Below are 19,719 nucleotides of genomic sequence, written 5' to 3' on the forward strand. Positions count from 1 at the left end.
ACATTTTAAAGTTCAGTGATCAGAGTGCACCAAAATTATAAAATTTTTAAATTAAATAATTTTGACAACCAATTGTTTTTAAAGTCCAAAAGTTAGAGTTCTAATCGAAAATTGTTTTTTTTCTGAAATATTTTCAACGAAAATTCAAACAAAAATCACTGAAAAGTAACGTGAATTTTGCAAAAATGAGGGTGCAAAGTTTTGGACTCGAGACGGCCAATTTAGTTTCCCACCACTAAAGTTTATTCTGGGGGTGAGAAATATAAATCACGAGTGGTTATGAAAATAATGAGAAGTGGAAAGAAGAGAAGGTATCATTTAAAAAATATATAATTGAAACATTAAAAAGCTTAAATTTTGTTAAATAAAATGTTACTTCAAAAATACATTCAAATAGTCTAGAAAACAAATTGGAAAAAGGCTTTATTTCTCAAAAGTTAAAACAAAAAATAAATTTATTTTGGGGAATTTCGGGGGATTTCAAAAAAAAATTCAAGTGTTTTTGACATTCCAGACAAAAAAATATTTGCAAAAATTTTACAAAAACATCAGATATTTTCTACTGTGTTTTTACGTCATTTTCTCTATTCATAAATATTACCGAAAACAACTAGAATAGGCAAGGCGTCGCAACTCTCGCCTCCCCACCGTTTGTCCTGAAAATGCCTCGAAAAAAGTGAAAATGTAACGATGGAAAGGAGCAAAAATAGCAAGTGGTGTGAGTATACAATAAATAAAAATTGCACACAAGGGCGCCGATGAGGCGGAAACAAATGACCCCGTATCGCCTCGTCCTGATGGAATTTCAACGTAAAATTAAAGACTGATAAATTCGGAAGTACCTAAAAATCATCTAAAAATTTGCAATACTTGCCTAATAAGGAGACTTCCTTCTTTTTTACTCTCAATTTACCACGTCATTTTCTCAGATTTCTAAATAATTATAATATGTATGTACTCATATTGCAAATGAAAGGATGCGGATACATACTTTAGGAAAATGTAAGAGACTTTAGTTATTGAAATCAAAATGTGTTTTGATAGTCCTAAATATCACAGGATTTGATCAAAAAGTTGAATTTAGTCAAAATAAAAATGCAAGTCTTATGGGAAAACAATTGCTCTGTGTGGGAATATTATGATTCAATACCATGCTGAAATTCGACTAACAATGCTTTTTTTGAAAATAATAGAAATAAATCTGGGCTAACTTTTTGACTTGAAAAACTGAATAATCCGACCTTTTTTTAATAATTTCAGGCTTCCAAGAAAAAATTTGAATAATAAACTGAATTAAATTTATTTATGCTCTCATTAACCTTAATTCCAGATAATGTTTTAGTACTAAGCCCCGTTTTTCGATTTTGTCATGTACATTTAAAATTTTCCAGAGCTCTCAAAGTAACACATGGGGTGCATTATTAATAAAGAAATTATGATATTAGGATATATAAAAAGGAATTTTGAAATAATATGCTAAATTAAAAGCAATGACTTTCTAATTTTTCCAGGGAAATAAGTGTTTTTTCTATTAAAACATATTAACTAATATGCTTCGATCTTGAAACAGAAACTAATTTTTCAAAATAAGTTCAACACTTTGCAGGACGCTTCAATTTAGAATGAAGTACAATCTAATCTGTTGCCAACTAAATACACATACTTTAACACTTGGTCGTAAAAAACTTTAACACTTGGTCGTAAAAGCTTTATTTCTCAACATAAAATTATATCACGTTTTAGAATTTTCGAGGTTCATACAAGATTTTCAGATACTTCAACAATATTTTTATTCAACAAAAAATTAAAGATTTTTGATTCTACAAGACAATTGCTATTAAAAAAACGCGGGAAAACTTCACAATAAATAAAATCAGGCTCTGAAGTTTGATCCGCTCGTCCGAAAATTGATTAGTGTACAAGAAAGTCAGTGATTCGCCAAATGTCAGTTGAAGGTAAAGAGAGAAAAGAGAAAGGTCAGCTGTCAATGCTTTTGGCGGGAAGATATCCAGTTGACTCTCGGATAGCGTGTCATTTTATGACAAATGTATCCCACACACTTTGACAACTAAGAGTGATATGAAGAATTGAATTCATATCATTTATCACTTCACATTAACAGCACACGCTTGAGTGTCGCTCCTACAAAGAATGCCAATACTTGTTCTGATGGATCAAGCTGGCGTTGCGAATCTCTTACCATCCGATGTCTGTTAATACCCGTGGAATATCAGTTTTCCAAAATTTTTCTGAAAATTACGAATATGCATATGATTTTGATAGTTTTTTTTTCTATTCGTTTTTTAAACGACCCATTTTAGTATTGTCCCATTTTTTTGCCTTTTTTATATTTATCAAAAAATACGCTGTTGAAAAAAAAACTATTTTGTACGTTTCCTGAAACTTGTATCGATTCAATTTTGTAAAAAAACATTATATTAGCAGGACACAATGGCAGAACAAGATGTAGATGAACCATTTTGACGACGGAGGAATGCCTATGGAACGGGAAAAAAGGCTTCGAAAACCGTCTCTTCTCATAGATCGTTCTTTTACACACATTTGCTGCTGGATCATATATATATTTATTCAAATCGTCGTAACAAAACAGAAAGTATAGAATAATCACCGGGAGAAACAGACTTGAATAATTTGAATGATCCTGTAAACCAGAAGTAGTTAAGGGGATCAAGTTGGGTGGGAAAAATAATTAAACGGGATAGAATTTAATCGTGATGCAAACATTTGACGGCTCATTGTCCCCGGAAGTAACTTGGCCATACGGTTCCATAGGTGAAGGTTGACTAGTAGGAAGCTTTCGTTGATTGATCCACAAGGGCACATCATGTACGGATATCTGGGCGAGCGAGCCTTCCTCACAGTTGATGCGGCATTCGGAAAGTGGTATTCACCAGACAGGATGTTGTGATAGGTCCTCAATATTTGAAGAATCCGCAGGTGTTGAACTGACTTTTGGTTCATCTGAGCTAGACGGTTTTCATATGATGAGTATGATAGATTGCAGCGTTGGAAGACTCTTCTCGAGAAAAACTTCAGTGGCGACTCCAGTTGTATAATCAGATTTTTAGAGATCGGGTTGTAGATTTCACATCCGTAGTTTAATATTGGCTGCACATAGATATTGTACAATTTGAAGTAAAGGCTGACATTTGTTGAGCGGAAGGATCGAAGTAACTGCCGGCATTTGAGAAGGGCTAAGTTCGAAATGATGTTTATGTGCTTCTGGAAGTTCAGCTTGTCGTCGACGAAGATTCCAAGGTCTTTCACTGAGTCCTTTTTGGTGACTTTCATTCCGTTTGCATAATATTCATTTTTTGGATTCCGCTTTCCAAAGTGGATAACATTGGTTTTGTTTTCAGCAAGGTTCAATTTCCATTTTGCGCACCAATCGGTCACGACATTGATTGATTTTTGAATAGCGCTGACATTGTCACCAAGTAGCTTGATATCATCGGCGAAGGCATAAACATGGACATCAGATGGGATCAACTCCAATAAATCGTTGATGTATATTAAGAAGAGGAACGGTCCACTGACCGATCCTTGGGGCACTCCCGAAATCACATCGATGTAATTCTGATCTGATACATAATCTCCAACTTTGATTATTGATTTTACCACAGAGAAATGACTGGAACCAATTGCAAATCTTTTGATCCATTCCGAAGAGTTGCATCTTGCATAGAAGTAGGTTGTGCGGGACACAGTCGAAAGCCTTGCGGAAGTCGAAATACACCATGTCAACGTAATTGGAGCGGTTGGATAGTATTTCGTAGGCTTTTGAGATGGAGTTCAGAAGTGCAAGGGTGCAGGAACGGCTATTCATAAATCCAAACTGGAAGCGTGAAAGTTTCGATATAGACTGACTTCGTAGTTTGTCCATTATCAGTTTCTCAAAGAGCCTTGACAGCGGATGGGTCAGTGAAATAGGTCTGAAGTTCTTAGCATCACACATCTTGCCTTTCTTATGAACTGGTATGACAACAGACGTCTTCCGAATTTCCGGGAATCGTCCTGAATCGTAGGATTCCGAAAACAACAATGACAGTGGGATTGTTAACGCATGGGCACAGTTCTTGACCACGTAGAAATTTACGAGATCTCGTGAGTAACCTATCTTCGGTCGCAACCTTTGTATAATCCTGTGGATATTGACTGGCGAAAAATCCGGAGTGATTCTTGATGGCTTCTGAGCAGGAAGTGCTGGAAACGGTTCCGAGGAAGGAGTGAATGCTTTGGCGAATGTTTTTGCAAATTCATTTGCAATTTCCAATGGATCAGTGGTCGTTTGTCCTTCGATCAGAAGACTTGTGATAGCATTTGGCTTTGATATTCGCTGTTTCACCAGGTTAAACAGTTCTTGGCTATTCTTTGAGTCGATGATCCGAGTTTCACGTCTGGCCAACATTTTTCTGATAGCAAGTAATCGTGCTTTCACAGCTGTTTTCGTATCGACGGTAGAATTTATGGAGCGTCGTTTCTTAATCCTTTTGCGTAAGTTGTTCTTATATTTTGATGAGATGCCTGCCCGTTGCTTGATACTTGGTGTATATTCCCGTATGAGTTCGTTGAAGATCTTCAGAAAGTGAATCAGTTTTGTTTCACTATTTGAAAAATATGCAAATTGGCGCGACCAGTTGAAAGATAGCAAGTGTAGATTGAGGGCTGGGAAGTTGCATTTACGGAAGAGAAGAATTCTGGTATCTTTCTTCTGGGGCGGCAAATCAATTGATGTGCTTGATTCCAATGAGAACTTGATGGAGGTGTGGTCAGACAACAACAGTGGAGGTTTGGATTCGACATTTGTAATTGACAATGGACTGTTGGTAAATATGAGATCCAGAAAATTTTCCAATCCTGATAGCGCCACTCTTGAGGGTTTGTATACTACCTGTGTGAGCTTGTGGGAGATCATAAGAGCTGAGAGATCATGATGCAGCAAGTCCGGTAGACGCTCAGATTCCGACCAATGAATGCCTGGTAGATTGAAGTCTCCGAGCACATAGTTGCGTCTCACACAACTACTGAGAAGCTCCGATATGTTCGCATAGAGTGCTGAAGTTTGAGAAGACGACGTGCCTGGAGGTCTATAGATCAGGATGAATCTTGAGCTTGACGGATTGCGCTCGATAGTTAGTATGACACAGTAGTGTTTTGTGTAATATTTGTCCTCCAGCGAATCGATTTTTGTTAGGATCAGAGATGTCCTGTGGAAAACTGCAACGCCACCTCCTCGGGACTTAGAGTGTGTCTCTTGGCGATCCGATCGGTGACATAGAATATCTTTTGACGAGCAGAGTGATGAAGGTGTTGAAGACGTGAGGAAGGTTTCCGTTACGAATAGAACATCAATTTCCGATACTTTCATGTAATCATGCATCAAGTCAAAAAGTAACAATTACTCAGTTTTTGTCACTTTTTAAGAAAACTATAGCACTGTTGGATCTTTGAATTCTCACAATGTTTGAATATGATTTTTTGAAACATAAATAAATTTTTTTTGAAACAAAAATACATAAAACTCGTAGGAAACTTTTTTTGATCGACAACCCAAATAGTGCAAAAAAAGGATGAAATTTTTCAAATTTTCAAAAATTCATATAAAATTTTGAAAAAATATTTGTATTTTTAAACTATGGTATTCAGACATTGTGGTGCCATAGGGATGTTTAAATGGAATTTGAGCACTGGCGCAACTCTAACTTCTATACTTATAAATGAGGGTAGTTTTTCTATTTTTGACCGTTTTTTCCAGAGCTGCCAATAATTCAATATATCCACTCGAAATTATTTCGAACAAGATCTAATAAATCTCTAAACTTGACATAAACCATCAAAATGACATGTATTTCTATGGGAAATAATGAAGAAATAGGCCGTATGGCTCATTTTTCAATTCATTCATTGCTTCCGATATATGGGTATAAACGAGAGAGTAAGAGGCATTTAGAGAAATAGACAAGTGCTCAGAATGCTCAATGGGTGTACGCGCCTTCAGAATCCGTTAGGGTGTTGCCTTTCATTCGCTGCGTCTCTTTCTCACGTCATTTAAGATTTCATTTATTTTTAAGTTTTCTTTTAGGTTAAAACATTTTTTAAACATTTGGTTAACGACAATTCTAACATGTTTTGCATAGTTTTAAACAATTTACAATTATTTACAAAAACACCAAAATGTGTAAAACTTGTTGTTTTATTTCTGAAGATTATACTGAAATTCAGATGCCCGTTTTGTTACAATTCACCTACAAACACCACGTCATCTCAGATTTTGCGAAGCCAATATTTACTTGTATTATTCATCACTTCATTACTATTTTTCTCTAAATCTCTACTCACTATCCCAATTTTCCAAAATCTCTGACACTTATAAGCTTCTTGTGACGTGAATGAGCAAGCAAATGGAGAGAAAAGAGACATGCTGAATACTAGTTATTAACCACATATTCATCATGTTCCACATAGCTTCAACAAATAAGAAAAACCATTATTATTGTTGTTTTTTTTTCTTGGGAGATATATTTTTATTTAGTAAACTAATTTTTAACAATCTGTGAATGTTGCTAATAATGTTTGAGCGGTTTCGCAAAATTTGGTAAATTGGGATGTCCAATTAAAGAGTAATTCATGTGTTTCTCAAGTAAACTATTTGAAACGGTGATTTTTTTAAAAAAATTTTTTTGATGTTTCATAAATGTTACTCCTGAAGACGTCAGATAATGATTTGACCGAGGTTTTCGCACTTCTTGTCCGAGGTCTGCCAGCTTATTTTTAACCAATACAAAGAGCTGACAGACCTTGGTCAAGGCGTGGGCAGACTTTGAACAGAAGTTAGTCAAACACTGGCTCGCCTTTTTGGAACAGTATTACCGTATTTCTTCTATTAATATGGCTGCAATACTATTTTTCGATGGTCTTCCCGCTTGCAATACTAATAGGGAGTGCAAGACTATTATGGAGTGCAATACTAATTTTGAGAACATTTTTCTGACTTTGAGCCTACTAGTTTTTCTCTGAAACAAACTCGAATCTTGTGTAAAAATTCAGAAAATTTGATTTTAGTTGTAGCATATACGTTCAAAAACTTCAATCTCGTAGAAATGTTGTAAAAAATTGTTGCAAAATAGGCAAAAAATGTTGTTGAAATCCTGAAATTAGCGAGACGGGTTTGCAATAAAAAAAAGTAAACGCAAGACTATTAGGGAGTGCCATACTAATAGAAGAAATACGGTATTTTTCTTTAATGAATTATTTGTTTTTTTTCAAAATAAATTCTCAATAAACTTATTTTTGACGTCTAGGTAATTATTTTTTGATTTCTGTATAGAAATTTTCAAAGAAATTTTGTAATAGTTCCACGTAGGTACTCAAATGAATTCATCCATGACACTTCAGGCATGCGCAGGAATGAAGAAAGTATTATAATTTTTACTTGATAATTATATTTAGGCCGATAATTTTTAAAAATCTCTGAATGTTGCCCCGAATATCGTAAAGTTTGCCCTTCAAGTTTAAATTGAATAAAGATAAATTCATGTTTTTGTCAAGTAAAATTTTTGAAACAGTAATTTTTTTCTTAAAAAATCTTTTTAACAATTTTTTTTCCTTTTTTTTCCTAAGTCTAGATTTATAAATTTTTATCTTTTTGAGAGATTTTGTGAGGTAGGCACTCAAATGACCGCTTGCCTGGCACTTCCGCAAACTGTCAGAGTAGGCGTGAAGTTAGGCAGCCAGATAGACATATACGTTTTACTTGATAATTTTTATGTAGGCTGCTATTTTTAATAACCTGTGAGGGTTGTCTTCAATATCGTAAATTTGAGCCAACTCGCAACGATCAATTAAAGAGAGATTCATGCGTTTATCAAGTAACCTTTTTGAAACAGTATTTTTATAAATAGTCACTGAATTTTCACTCTGCCTGACACTCGTGCCTACTGTCGCAGTTTTTTTTGTAATTCGCTAAATCAATTTTGTGATTCGCTAAATCTCATCGGGAAATGTTGAGAAATAGGTCGTAGGCAGCAATGTGGGTAGATGTCTGCCTACCATGTAAACCATATTTCTTTTTTATCAAACTTTCACTGCTCCCGAAAAAGTAAAATAATGTGGGGGTTCTGAAAAAGCAAAAGATAAAAAATAACCTCGTCGTTTTTCTTTCGTTTTCTCAGTTTCCGCTTACTTTGTTCACTCAAACTATTTTTTTTCCTATTATACTACTTTTTTTTTCGTTATTTTCAGACACAGATTACAGGAATTTTGTTGAGAATTTGTGGGCAAAAGGGGAGGAGAAAGGAAGTATTTATCTAAAAATGTTCCTTGGCACAGAATTCATAAAACATTCATGACTTAGCAACGAAAAAGAAGTTTGGATGACAACCAGATCCTAGTTTTTTCACTTTTGCACAAATCTGTGTGTGTTTTCGGTCTTTATTTAGTTTTTATTTAGTACCCATTTTTTATCAAATCACTGATTAAAAAACTGTGTTTCTGAAAATTTAAAAACTGACACGATGCCATCCGGGAGCACTCAATGTTGAGCAAACAAGAAGAAAGACGAGAACCCATTATGCACATTCGATTCTCTTTCCCCTTCCCGTTACTCCAAGGCTTCCTGTCCATTCTTCCCACACTCTTCCATTTCCTATCTTGTTGAGAAAACCTTTTTTACATATTTCGCATAATCCAACTGTTTAAAAATTATTTTTATTAGGTGTTTTGAAATGAACTTGGATGGAATACGCGTTTAGTTAATTATTATAAAATTTTACTGTTTCAATTTTGTATTTTTATTAGTAGAATCTATTATTATCTATTAGTTCTATTAGTATTATTAGTAGAATTTTTTCATTAACTTGTTTTACACATTTTAATAATGAAAATAATTCGATAATTCGAAAATTTTCAATTACCGAACATTTTAAGATTCGGCTGTTGCCAAAAGGGCCGATTTCCGAATTATCGAAACATTTCCAAAACATGGAAAGAAAGATAAAACTCTTCAGATTTTTTTTGATTTTTTTTGAGGTGGGGAATAAATTGAATTTTTTCACCGAATTCATTGATTTCATCAAACATTTGCTACAGTAGAAATTCGTTTTTTTGCTCATTTTTTGAGTTTTTTTTTTAAATTGAACTCAATAATTCCCAAAATGCCGATTGTCGAAAATCTTAAAAATTAAGTCATAATAGTAACAATATAATCCAAAATACAATTTAATTATCTTGAAAAATGAGAAATCTTGAATCTAGAAATGATGTCGATAATTTTCCAAAGTAAAGATAGTTTTTAGGAATTTGAAATAATTTGAATGAACTGCGATCATCGATAATTGGCTTCGCTTCTATCTAAGGGCTTTAAAGTTTTTCAATAAAATTTGATTGAAATTTCTCCAATACTTTATTATATGTGTCTTACCATGTATGACCTGATTAGAGCAGAATAAGACAATACAACACTATAATATAGTGATAAACCACCGTTTTGCAGTAATTTTCAAATTTTCTCACAGAATTTTAAACATTTCTGAATATTTCTCTAGATCCCTGAATAATAGATGATTCAAGTAAACCACAAAACCAACCAACGTCATAATTCCCACAGACTCTTTCTACGGAAAAACTTCCATCTCCTGTTTCTCTTTACTTTCAACAAAAAAGTCTGAAAAAGTGAAGCTGTTCAAAAATGCGTCCTCCTGTGCTCACTCCTTTTTTTTCCGAAAAACTTTATTTTTATCTCTCCGTCTCTCTATTTTTCATAATCTTTTCACATTCTCTTTGAATATATAATCCAGTAGTGATGACGAATGGGATGAGAGGAAGAAGGAGAAGAAGTGCCACCCAAAAAGAGGAAACGACGAAAACTTTCTGCTTTTCTCATTTTTTGAATGTCTAAACTTCTTGAAAAGGCGCGAAATTCAAATATCCTTCTTCTTCTTCTTTTTTCCCGCTCTATTCAATTTCAACCTTCTAGCCATTTTTCAAGTACATAGCATGTCAATAGGTGCTTTCCGTGAGTTTTCCGGCTCCCTGAGCACTGAAATCTCTGAGCTTTGAAGCCGTTTCTTCTTTTTTTTTGCCATTGGATTGCTAATCCTGTACCCTTGATAGTCTTCTTCCGATGATAATCTTCTCATGATCCCACTAACTAACTAAATTTTCATGCATATGCATTAGTATAATCGGAATATTTTCCACACACACTTTTCACACTAGTTTTCTCATTTCCGATTTCTCCCTTTGAATGCTCTTCTTTTAGACTTTTATCCATTTGGATACACTTTCGGATCAAAGAATTATTTATTGAATATTCTATCAGGTATCCATCATTATGGAAAACTTATTTGATTTAGCATTATAATAGAATTTAAGAATATTCCCTATCCGTTTAATCGTGTAAAAGTATTTCCCGGATAAAGTTAAATATTGAATTTTAGTGCAATTATAGTAATTACACTTTTAAAATGTTTTTCAAAAAGAAACATAGTCATTTGGCGGCTAGGTTTGAATAATAATTTTACTTTAAAAATCAAATAATCATTCATTCTCTTATGCACCACTAACTTAGAACTGGAAAATTCTTCAGATAACAAAACAGTAGAAGAAAATTCAATGAAACAGGAAAAAATAGTAGATATCGTTATTTTTCAGTGTCCATTTTCAAATGGATGTTGTACTGTTTTAATTTTCAAGTAGCGACATTCACTATGATTGTTTTTCTGGCGTTATCATCGGTTGTTATATTTAATTTTTCATTTTCTTACAAATATAATTGACTATATAATAACTTGAACGTCCATACTTAAAGTTATCTCACCAGTCCAGAAAATAAATCAAGCTATCTTTATAGTTCTGAAATACCAATTTATCAGAGTGAAACTATTCAGAAAAATAGCTATATGAATTTATCTATAAACAAAAATTGGCATTTGTTAAGTTTTCCTATCATAATTTCGGCAACCGAAAAAAAAGTTTTAAAAAAATTAAAACATTCATTACGTTTGTATTTTAACATTTGTGAAGCCTTATTTGAAAAATTGGTCAATCTTCCAAAACTTTGAAATTTTTTTTTTAATCTGATAATTTTAAGCCAAGCGAATAAGTTGAAAACTTTTCATCAAACCTCAAATTTATTTTTGAAAAAGTGCATTTAAAAACCTCTCTTCTTTATTTTAAACCAGTTATACATATGCATAATGTGATTCAAATTGTCGTTCTATACTACCTAAATAAACAAGTATGAATAATTGAATTTGTAAAGAAAAGCACGGTTGCCTAAGAGACGGATCTCATACAAAAAAAATCGAGATACCTATTTTTGCGTGATCATTTTTTTTCATTTTGGTTCATTCAAGTTAGTGAAAATACATTATCATTCAAAATTATTCACCGTTTTGATTTTGCTTCGAAATACCCAAAATTCAGAAATATCACAATATAAAAACAGAAAAAGATGTCTTTTGGTAAGGTTCAAATTAGAGTTCAACTTCTTGTAGAAAGAAAACAAAGAATCGTGTGAAAAAATAAAAATAAATTGAAAATCCGCTGTTTTCATAGCTTTTCCAAAAAAAAGCTTCAGTAAACTTTCAATTTTTTGTTTTGAAAAAAATCGAATGATTTTTCCATTTTTTTGAAGCGCTCCTTAGTTTCAAACATGTCCCGGTTGCCTTCAACCTTGTCCCTCCAATTCTTTCTTTCCCTTCTCCATCATCACATTTTCTAAATTAAATTCCAATTCTTTGCTTGAATCCTTGTCCTCCATCCACAGAAAGGACGAACTTTCAAAGCCTGCGTCTCATTATTCTCAAGTTCTTCTTCTTCTTCTCATCACCAAATCTGCCGCCCATGTGACTGACATGAGAGCCCCAATTGGCTACTCTACTGCATCGGGAATCCTTTTGAGAACTTTGACGACAACTCCCGCTCTTTACACTTTTGAGAATATATTAGGGAGCAAATACTAGAAAAGGTTTAGAAGTCTTAGAAGACTTCGGAAAAGTGGCAAGTGGCTTTAAAATGTTTCACGTAGTCTTTAAAATGTTTCACATATTTATTTAGTTAGTGATTTCCATTTAGTCTTTTGAAAAAAATGGAGAGTTCAGTACATACAGAAGGAAAAGTGATTTTAATAATAACTAAACATAATACAAAGTACAGAAAAAAACCTTTAAACTTAAACCGCCCTGAAATTTTTTAAAAAAAATTACTGCAGAAGTAAGTTTTTAGTGGTGTTTTTAAAATTAATATTGAAATATGTACTTTTTTTCATTTTCTGGAAAACAACAAGTGACCATTTTACGGGAAAATGGAATTCGAGATTTCAACACGAATTCTCAAATTTCAATTTTTCTGCCCTCAATTGCAATGTATTCTAACTGGAAAATAGTTTCCATTTCCTCAACATTTTCATTTTTTCTATTCTTTATTTTGGTGTCCGCAATTTTTTTTCCCTGTTCAGTTTTGTTTTTCTAGAAGCTGGTTAAAATTAATTAATGAGATTCTCGCTAATTTGAACCGTTCTTAAATTAGCCACTATCAGCTTTTTGCAATTTCCACCAATGAATACGTATAATAATATTTTCAGAACCATCAGCAAGTTAAAGTGTGTGATCCTGTGCACATGGAGGAACGATTATCCACAACATCATCGTATCCGTCACATCCAGGTTTGTTTTTAAATTTTTGCAAAATATTATTCTAGCTTCTTTTTTATCTACGAAAGTTAATTGTTTTTTTTGCAAAATTGAAATTTGGGAAAACTGTGTCTTTTTTTAATTAGGAATCAGTTTTTTTAAATTAAGATTTAATCAAATTTAACTCAACAGGGAAATTCTGAAATTTATGACTAAACCAAAAGAAAAGCCTGTAAAACCCGTTAACATCAATAATTGTGGGACTAATAAAATTGAGTAAAGTGGCTGGAAATGTGGGAATTCAAATTAAAAATTACTAGCTCTTTTTTCACATTTTTAAAGGATTTTTTCAGTGTTTTTTACATGCCACTGTAAGTAATATGAACTACATTTTACATGTATTACCTTCTCTTTAATTTAAATATGAACCAATAAAAATTTCAATATAACATTTCAAAATTGTATTAAAAAGTTGAGGTAGCACTAAATTAGCAGCTAGTTCTAGAAAAGCAACAAGAAAGTATAGTTTCTTGACCAAGTTAATAATATACACTTTCTAAATTAGCGGGTCACAAAATTTCCATTTAAAAAATCGCAAAAGTTATTAATATGGGATATCCATTTAAATGCACAATATAATTAATTCAATTTATTTTTAATTGTGGAATTACAGATATGCAACAAATTTTTAAATATCTGAAAAAAATTTTAAAAAATTTTGAATTTAAAAAATTTTTGAATTTTGTACTGATGGTCTTTTGGCTCATTCTGAGTATATTTAGATAGAACAATTGTTTTAGTGAGCAAATAAACAAATTGAGCATTTTCGCTCGTTTAATCGAAATACACTTTTTTGAACTTGCAGCAGAGCGACTCGTACCAAAGTGTTAAAAATTGTATTTCATTCTCAAACGCGACAGTTACTTCTCGAAATCTAGATATTTTTATTTAAAATAAAATTTTGAACTCGTCACAACAAAAGTCTCAAACCCTCGACAATGACGTCACAAAGTCGTGTCTTTTCAGTTCTGTTCCATATGCTTTACGCCTCTTAACTTCTTCTTCCTCTTCTTTTTGTCTTTTCCGTTTCTATTATAATTTATGGTCCCATGGGTACCATATTCTACGTTGGTAGCTTCTCTTCCACAAACATGCTCAACATCTTCCTCTTTCTCTCTCTTTCTATGTTTTTGCTTCTTTTTCTTTCCTCACTTTCATTCACAAATCGAAAAGACGTCCTTCTTGTGCCCCCTTCTACCCCATTCTCAAAGTCTTCTAAACACAAAAATCGATATAGGAAAGGCGCGGCCCCGTTTTGCACAGAATGACGACGGAAAGACGACGGAGACGTAGAGAAGGACCGCCGCCACTGCTCCGGAGAGCTCCGGAGACACACAACCACCACTGAGACCCTCGCAACCAACCCCATCGACTAGTACATCCACCCCAACTTATAGTTTTTTTCTTGTTAAAGTTGTTATTATAAATCACTAGAAGTTGAAAATTATGACAATTTTTTGGTTTTGAAGTGAGGAGAGCTTCTGTGAATCAAGAAGTTAGAGGTTTTTTTTTTGAAAATTTAGCTAAACTGTTTTGATCATAACTTTGCTAGAAAGGACTAATTTAGAATATTTGTCCTTTTGAAACTAGTTGAAAATTTTAAGTTGTCACCAAAAAAAATACCCTTTAGTGCAATACAACAATATCGAGGTCATTATCAGTAGACTTTTGATAATTTTATGAAACAGTTAAATTTTGAAAATAGGTTTGATTCTTGAATATTCCCCTTATTTCTGTTCTAAAAAGTTTTCCGACAAATGAATGTAACACTCTAACGAGTAGTACCCTCTTCATCTTTAATTTCCGTGTTTCTTCCTTTTCTGACCTAAATAATCCTTTCCGCTTTTCCACCCCGACCATCTTATGTTCCCTTCAGAGCCCTCTTTTCCCTTAGCCCCAATATAACCTCATCAGTGAAATTGTGTTCTTTCTAACTCTGCGTCTTCCTTCCATCTTGTGTATTTTCTCTAAATTTTGTCTCTGCTCCAAATTGGACAGAAAAAGACATCCAAACGGACAGCAAAAAAAAAGAGTCGAAAAGTGCATTGTGTGTGCTGAATGTGAAAAAGACACCAAAAAATGGATAAATAGTCTCCATTTATTTATACATTTCTTTTGAAGCTAGCAAAGAGTCTGGGTTTTTTGAAAAAAAAAAGATTTCTGGATTGGTTTTTGGGTAAATACATAGATCCCGTTAATATGCGGCTGAGTTAATTAGATTTTTAGTAATGCATCTAATATCACATTTTTCTCTGTTTCAAATATTTTATTTTCCAAATATTTTTTTCAACAAATTGCTTTCTTTCAAATCATAATTTTGATAGTGAAAGTCTAAATTTAATACCAAAATAATTGTTTGTGTTCGAGTATTTTTGAGGAAATCGTTTTTGTATCCTTCGAGAAGTTTCTACATTTCACTGTTTTCACTGTAATGGCATTTAAATTTATCCGATTTTCAGGTAGAAGCGTGGAAGAGGATCACAACACTCTGCTCGCATCCTCCTCGATATCATCAATCATTCGAGGAACCCGTGGACACCTCAACAATTTTATCGAGTCCGTTGGGAATGTGAGTTTAAGTTTGAGTTGACTAAAACTCAAAAGCATGAAATTGAAATTTTGTCTTTTAAAAATGGGCACTACCACTGATGTTTTATAAGCCGTATTTTCTATTTTAGAGACACTTGAGTTTGCAAATTTATCAGCTCATAGTTCAAATTATCATTAGTTTCGTTAAATTTTTATGAAATTTTTTGAAAATATATGAACATTACTGGCAGAATTGACAAAATTCAAGAAAAGTCCTTGAAACAGAGAAATTTTGTTCACAAAACACGAACTGAGGCGAAGTTGCTTACGGTTTCAGAAAACTTCGCAACTGTTTTATCAAATGTTGATGGTCACTCAATAGTCAGAAATAACAGTTTTTAAAACAAAATCATCAATATCTAACTATATCTTTATTCCCTATTTTCAGTGGCTGGTTCCATCATCATCTGGTCGAGACGACGACGCTGTCTCTTTGGATAGTTGCCAATCAGTGTACAGTCCTGTTCGTCATCACATAAACAGTGGAACAGGAGGAGGAATTCTCATGGAACCATCCTCTATTCATGTTCCCGAAAACTATTATTCGGTGAGTACAATTTTAACAGTTTGGTTGAAGATCTCGATATGTTTCAGGTGACAATAGGGGAAGCGCAGATGGTTGTTCTCAAACGATATCAAAATCTCAGGTTGATCGGGTCTGGTGCTCAGGGAATTGTTTGGTGAGTAATTTTGTTGTTGGTATAATGGGAAAGCGATTTTGAAGAGACAAAAATTTTCTCGATTCTATATTGTTTGGTTAAAAAATCTCAACTATGCTGGAAATCAAATTTATTATTTTTCAGCTCAGCGTTTGATACGGTACGGAACGAACAAGTTGCCATAAAGAAATTATCAAGGCCATTTCAAAATGTGACACATGCAAAGAGGGCTTATCGAGAATTAAAACTCATGAGTCTTGTAAATCATAAAAATGTGAGTTTTTTCAAGATTTTACGTTGGACTTCAATTCCTCATTTTTCAGATCATAGGTATTCTGAATTGTTTTACACCACAAAAGAAACTCGACGAATTCAACGATCTTTATATTGTTATGGAACTTATGGATGCAAATCTTTGTCAAGTGATTCAAATGGATTTGGATCATGAGAGATTATCATATCTTCTTTATCAAATGTTATGTGGTATCAGGCATTTACATAGTGCTGGAATTATACACAGGGTGAGACTGACAGAAAAAAGAATATCTAGGCGACTTATAATCGCCTTGTGCCTACTTCCAAGGCACAAGTTGCGAAAAATCGGAACATGGCTTCTTTTTTGTGGAGCAAAAGTTTTTGTGCCCATTATTATTTTTACTAAAAAAATTCAGAGGAGCATTTTAGTAGGCAAGCTCTCAGGCAGATAGGCATATAAAAAATTTATGCTACCGATTATTCTGAACCGGGTTGTCCCTCTGAGATTTTTTTTTCCAAATATTTATTCTACAAATTGTTACAGGATTTGAAACCATCAAACATTGTCGTTCGAAGTGATTGTACTCTAAAAATCTTGGATTTCGGATTGGCTCGAACTGCGATTGAGGCATTCATGATGACTCCTTACGTTGTGACAAGATACTATCGGGCACCGGAAGTTATTTTAGGAATGGGTTACAAGGAAAATGGTAAGATTTTTGAGTTAAAGTGATGAACACCAATATTAAATCGGAGCACACATTTTTTCAGTTTTTTCTAGTTTTAAAAATAGAAGAATAATCGTTATTCATTTTCAAATTCTTTAAGCAATTTAACAAAGTTATATTTTTCAAACAAAATATTTTTCAGTTGATGTTTGGTCAATTGGGTGTATATTTGGAGAGCTGATACGTGGACGTGTACTATTCCCGGGTGGTGACCATATCGATCAGTGGACTAGGATTATTGGTAATTTTGAAAATGATTAAAACGAACTGCCAACATTTCCGAATTCAGAACAATTGGGTACTCCGGATAGGTCATTTTTAGAACGGTTACAACCAACTGTCAGAAATTATGTGGAAAATCGGCCAAGGTATGAATTAAAATATTTTACTAATACAATGAACTCGATTAAAATAAAATAATTCAGATATCAAGCAACGCCGTTTGAAGTTCTCTTCAGTGATAACATGTTCCCAATGACAGCTGACAGCTCAAGACTTACAGGTATGCTTTAACAGAATAATTTCAAAAATTAAACATTTTCTAGGTGCTCAAGCTCGTGACTTACTTTCTCGAATGTTAGTCATAGATCCGGAAAGAAGGATTTCTGTGGATGATGCACTGAGACATCCATATGTCAATGTTTGGTTTGATGAAATTGAAGTAAGATTTTTTCCTATTACACAACACAAAATATACAGTTAAATATGAATGACTTTTCAAAAACCGAAATCCTATTTTTTGCGTGGAAGAAAAACTCTAAAATCCGGACTCCGGATGGCCAGCCCTAATAAAATTTGAATAATGTTGCTGAATCAATTTCAAAATAAAACATATGTTAATTGAGATTTTGAAACAGTGATAATTTTTCACTTTCGTTTATTTTTATTTTGTTGAAAACAAATAAAGGTTATATTGCGGTAACCTTATTAAAAACAGCTTAAAATTTGTATCTTTTTCCGATATCTGTACAGAATTTATATTATTAAAAAGGTCGAGTGAGGAGTCTACTAAGGGTCACACGTCAATTTCAACCGGGTCGAACGTCCAATATTGAATTTGAGCATAATAATAATATCTACTAATTATTCAATGTTTTCGCTAAATTAGTGATGGGACAAACAATTGCAACGAAAAATACAATATACATCTTAGCTTTGAAACAGTAATTTTTTTTTTCTTGTTAAATATGTTTTTTTGTTATTTTCTGTTTGAAGCTTGAAAATAACACGAAGCATATTTGGTAAGAAAAAATTTACTGTTTCAAAGCTAAGATGTAAGCATATCGTATTTTCTTTACAATTGTTTACCCGACATCTTTTGAGAATAAATGAAATTATTAATAACGCAGTATTAAAAAAGAACAGCATATAATTCACATTCTCAAGAACCATAAATTGCGAATGAAGATACGCCAGCCACAGCCGTATGTAATATCGAATTCGAAAAGAATTATAATATTATTAACTCATATTCATATGTTTTCAGGTATATGCTCCACCTCCACTTCCGTATGATCATAATATGGATGTGGAACAGAACGTGGATTCATGGAGAGAGCACATTTTCCGAGAGCTCACAGATTACGCAAGAACCCATGACATTTATTCCTGATTCCATGTTTTACGGTCACATTTCGATCTCTATGTTTTTTCATTCGCGTAATTGTTTTCAAATGTCTCCTTTTCTGTGCTCATATTTCTATTTAAAAAAAAGATAATAAATTGTTTGAAAGTTGAAAAAAAAACAGATTTATGTACATTATGACTTTGGCAACTTCAACCGCCTACAATGCGGGCATTTAAATTGATTTTGAAAATTGAAATCACATTGTTTTCAAAAATAAAAGTGATCATCTTGACAATGGATACTAACAAATGTTGATTTTTTTAAAATTTAATTTATAGTGGGAGATACTGGTTCTAGTCCTCCCAAGGTGTTATACGCAGTCTCTCCAAAAAGTCGAACAGCTGCACAGAATCCGGCAGCATCCACCTGAAACATGGGATTACTTTTCAATATGAAAAAAAAACAAATTTTAATTAAAAAAAAAACTCACTGCGCAAAGATTCTTTTCTGTGGCCGTACTTAGACATAGACAAAATTCATTATCGCAAAAATCTTTACCAATTTGAGTGTTGTAGCAGTTGTCGTGGGTTTCACAGCAGACGTTCATTGGATCTGAAAATTTAATTTTCGAAGATGATAAAAATCTTGAAACTATCTTCAAAAATTTTCAGTAATGTTTTAATTTTTTTCAATAAAAAACTGTTTCATAAAAGTCAGAAACGTTTAGTAGTTAGTTGAGATAAGTTCAATAAACAAAAACATAATTATTAAAAATCATACCTCTCAAATTTTTACACTCGGTGCTGTTAAACAATTGTGGAATAAATTCCGTGAACCGATTGGCACCGCAACTAAAATTGCTAGCCGGAATTGTATTATTCATGGTTGCCAAAGTTACACCAGTATCTCCAATACTAATAGTTTGTTGACAGAAAACACAGATTTTGAATGCAATAAGAGAAGTGACAAGAATGTAGATCAGGAAATTTGAACTTCCTTGGAATTTTGCGTTCATTATTTGACCGATGAGTCCAACTTTCAAACAGAAACCAATGAGTTTTTGATTTCAAAAGTTAGACATTTTGTGTTTTGAATTATCGTATTTATAGAGAGGAAGTGTTGGTTGATCCTTGATTACTATATTTTGTCGGTCTCCTCTTTCTATAGATCATATAATCCCACAGATTTCAGTTATTATTACAACTTTC

General features: G+C 33.1%; 2 protein-coding genes and 17 non-coding genes across 21 annotated transcripts; 8 read left to right on the plus strand and 11 right to left on the minus strand.

Moving 5' to 3' along the window:
• Positions 1-6,613: 6,613 nt before the first annotated feature.
• 21ur-9097 lies at positions 6,614-6,634 on the minus strand. Its single transcript, NR_056025.1, has one exon.
• An 886-nt stretch (positions 6,635-7,520) lies between these two features.
• Positions 7,521-7,541, minus strand: 21ur-6385. Its single transcript, NR_056026.1, has one exon.
• Positions 7,542-7,841: 300 nt separating this feature from the next.
• Positions 7,842-7,862, minus strand: 21ur-9103. The gene has a single exon (NR_056027.1).
• A 672-nt stretch (positions 7,863-8,534) lies between these two features.
• On the plus strand, positions 8,535-8,609 carry B0478.23. The gene has a single exon (NR_056028.1). It is a non-coding gene; the product is annotated as an Unclassified non-coding RNA B0478.23 (non-coding RNA).
• B0478.26 lies at positions 8,535-8,609 on the minus strand. Its single transcript, NR_056029.1, has one exon. It is a non-coding gene; the product is annotated as an Unclassified non-coding RNA B0478.26 (non-coding RNA).
• A 228-nt stretch (positions 8,610-8,837) lies between these two features.
• Positions 8,838-8,858, plus strand: 21ur-13531. Its single transcript, NR_056030.1, has one exon.
• A 181-nt stretch (positions 8,859-9,039) lies between these two features.
• 21ur-8195 lies at positions 9,040-9,060 on the minus strand. The gene has a single exon (NR_056031.1).
• Positions 9,061-9,700: 640 nt separating this feature from the next.
• 21ur-13445 lies at positions 9,701-9,721 on the plus strand. The gene has a single exon (NR_056032.1).
• A 26-nt stretch (positions 9,722-9,747) lies between these two features.
• On the plus strand, positions 9,748-9,889 carry B0478.24. Its single transcript, NR_056033.1, has one exon. It is a non-coding gene; the product is annotated as an Unclassified non-coding RNA B0478.24 (non-coding RNA).
• Positions 9,890-12,082: 2,193 nt separating this feature from the next.
• Positions 12,083-12,103, plus strand: 21ur-12264. Its single transcript, NR_056034.1, has one exon.
• A 501-nt stretch (positions 12,104-12,604) lies between these two features.
• Positions 12,605-18,683, plus strand: jnk-1 (Stress-activated protein kinase jnk-1). 3 transcript variants are annotated; one of them, NM_001026099.7, is made up of 12 exons: positions 12,605-12,686; positions 15,173-15,282; positions 15,691-15,849; positions 15,897-15,982; positions 16,106-16,235; positions 16,285-16,482; positions 16,761-16,926; positions 17,087-17,185; positions 17,234-17,312; positions 17,370-17,446; positions 17,490-17,605; positions 18,431-18,683. In NM_001026099.7, the coding sequence occupies exons 1-12, from the start codon at positions 12,641-12,643 to the stop codon at positions 18,554-18,556; spliced, it is 1,392 nt and encodes a 463-aa protein (NP_001021270.1). In that variant the 5' UTR covers positions 12,605-12,640; the 3' UTR covers positions 18,557-18,683. The 3 variants fall into 3 exon arrangements, 2 of the variants coding, with proteins under 2 accessions (NP_001021270.1, NP_001379581.1); NR_131561.1 differs by having other exon boundaries at positions 12,641-12,686; positions 17,490-18,556; NM_001392324.1 differs by lacking the exon at positions 12,605-12,686.
• On the minus strand, positions 13,947-14,084 carry B0478.25. The gene has a single exon (NR_056035.1). It is a non-coding gene; the product is annotated as an Unclassified non-coding RNA B0478.25 (non-coding RNA).
• 21ur-13155 lies at positions 14,332-14,352 on the minus strand. Its single transcript, NR_056036.1, has one exon.
• 21ur-6864 lies at positions 14,335-14,355 on the minus strand. Its single transcript, NR_056037.1, has one exon.
• 21ur-7857 lies at positions 17,736-17,756 on the minus strand. Its single transcript, NR_056038.1, has one exon.
• Positions 18,043-18,063, minus strand: 21ur-8824. The gene has a single exon (NR_056039.1).
• On the plus strand, positions 18,246-18,266 carry 21ur-12165. The gene has a single exon (NR_056040.1).
• Positions 18,249-18,269, plus strand: 21ur-8741. The gene has a single exon (NR_056041.1).
• B0478.3 (uncharacterized protein) lies at positions 18,680-19,572 on the minus strand. Its single transcript, NM_068673.3, has 3 exons — positions 19,292-19,572; positions 19,002-19,123; positions 18,680-18,937 (listed from the first exon to the last, which is right to left on the minus strand). The coding sequence occupies exons 1-3, from the start codon at positions 19,524-19,526 to the stop codon at positions 18,839-18,841; spliced, it is 456 nt and encodes a 151-aa protein (NP_501074.1). The 5' UTR covers positions 19,527-19,572; the 3' UTR covers positions 18,680-18,838.
• Positions 19,573-19,719: the final 147 nt, after the last annotated feature.

The sequence above is a fragment of the Caenorhabditis elegans genome, chromosome IV (assembly GCF_000002985.6).
Source record: "Caenorhabditis elegans chromosome IV".
Taxonomy (NCBI): domain Eukaryota; kingdom Metazoa; phylum Nematoda; class Chromadorea; order Rhabditida; family Rhabditidae; genus Caenorhabditis; species Caenorhabditis elegans.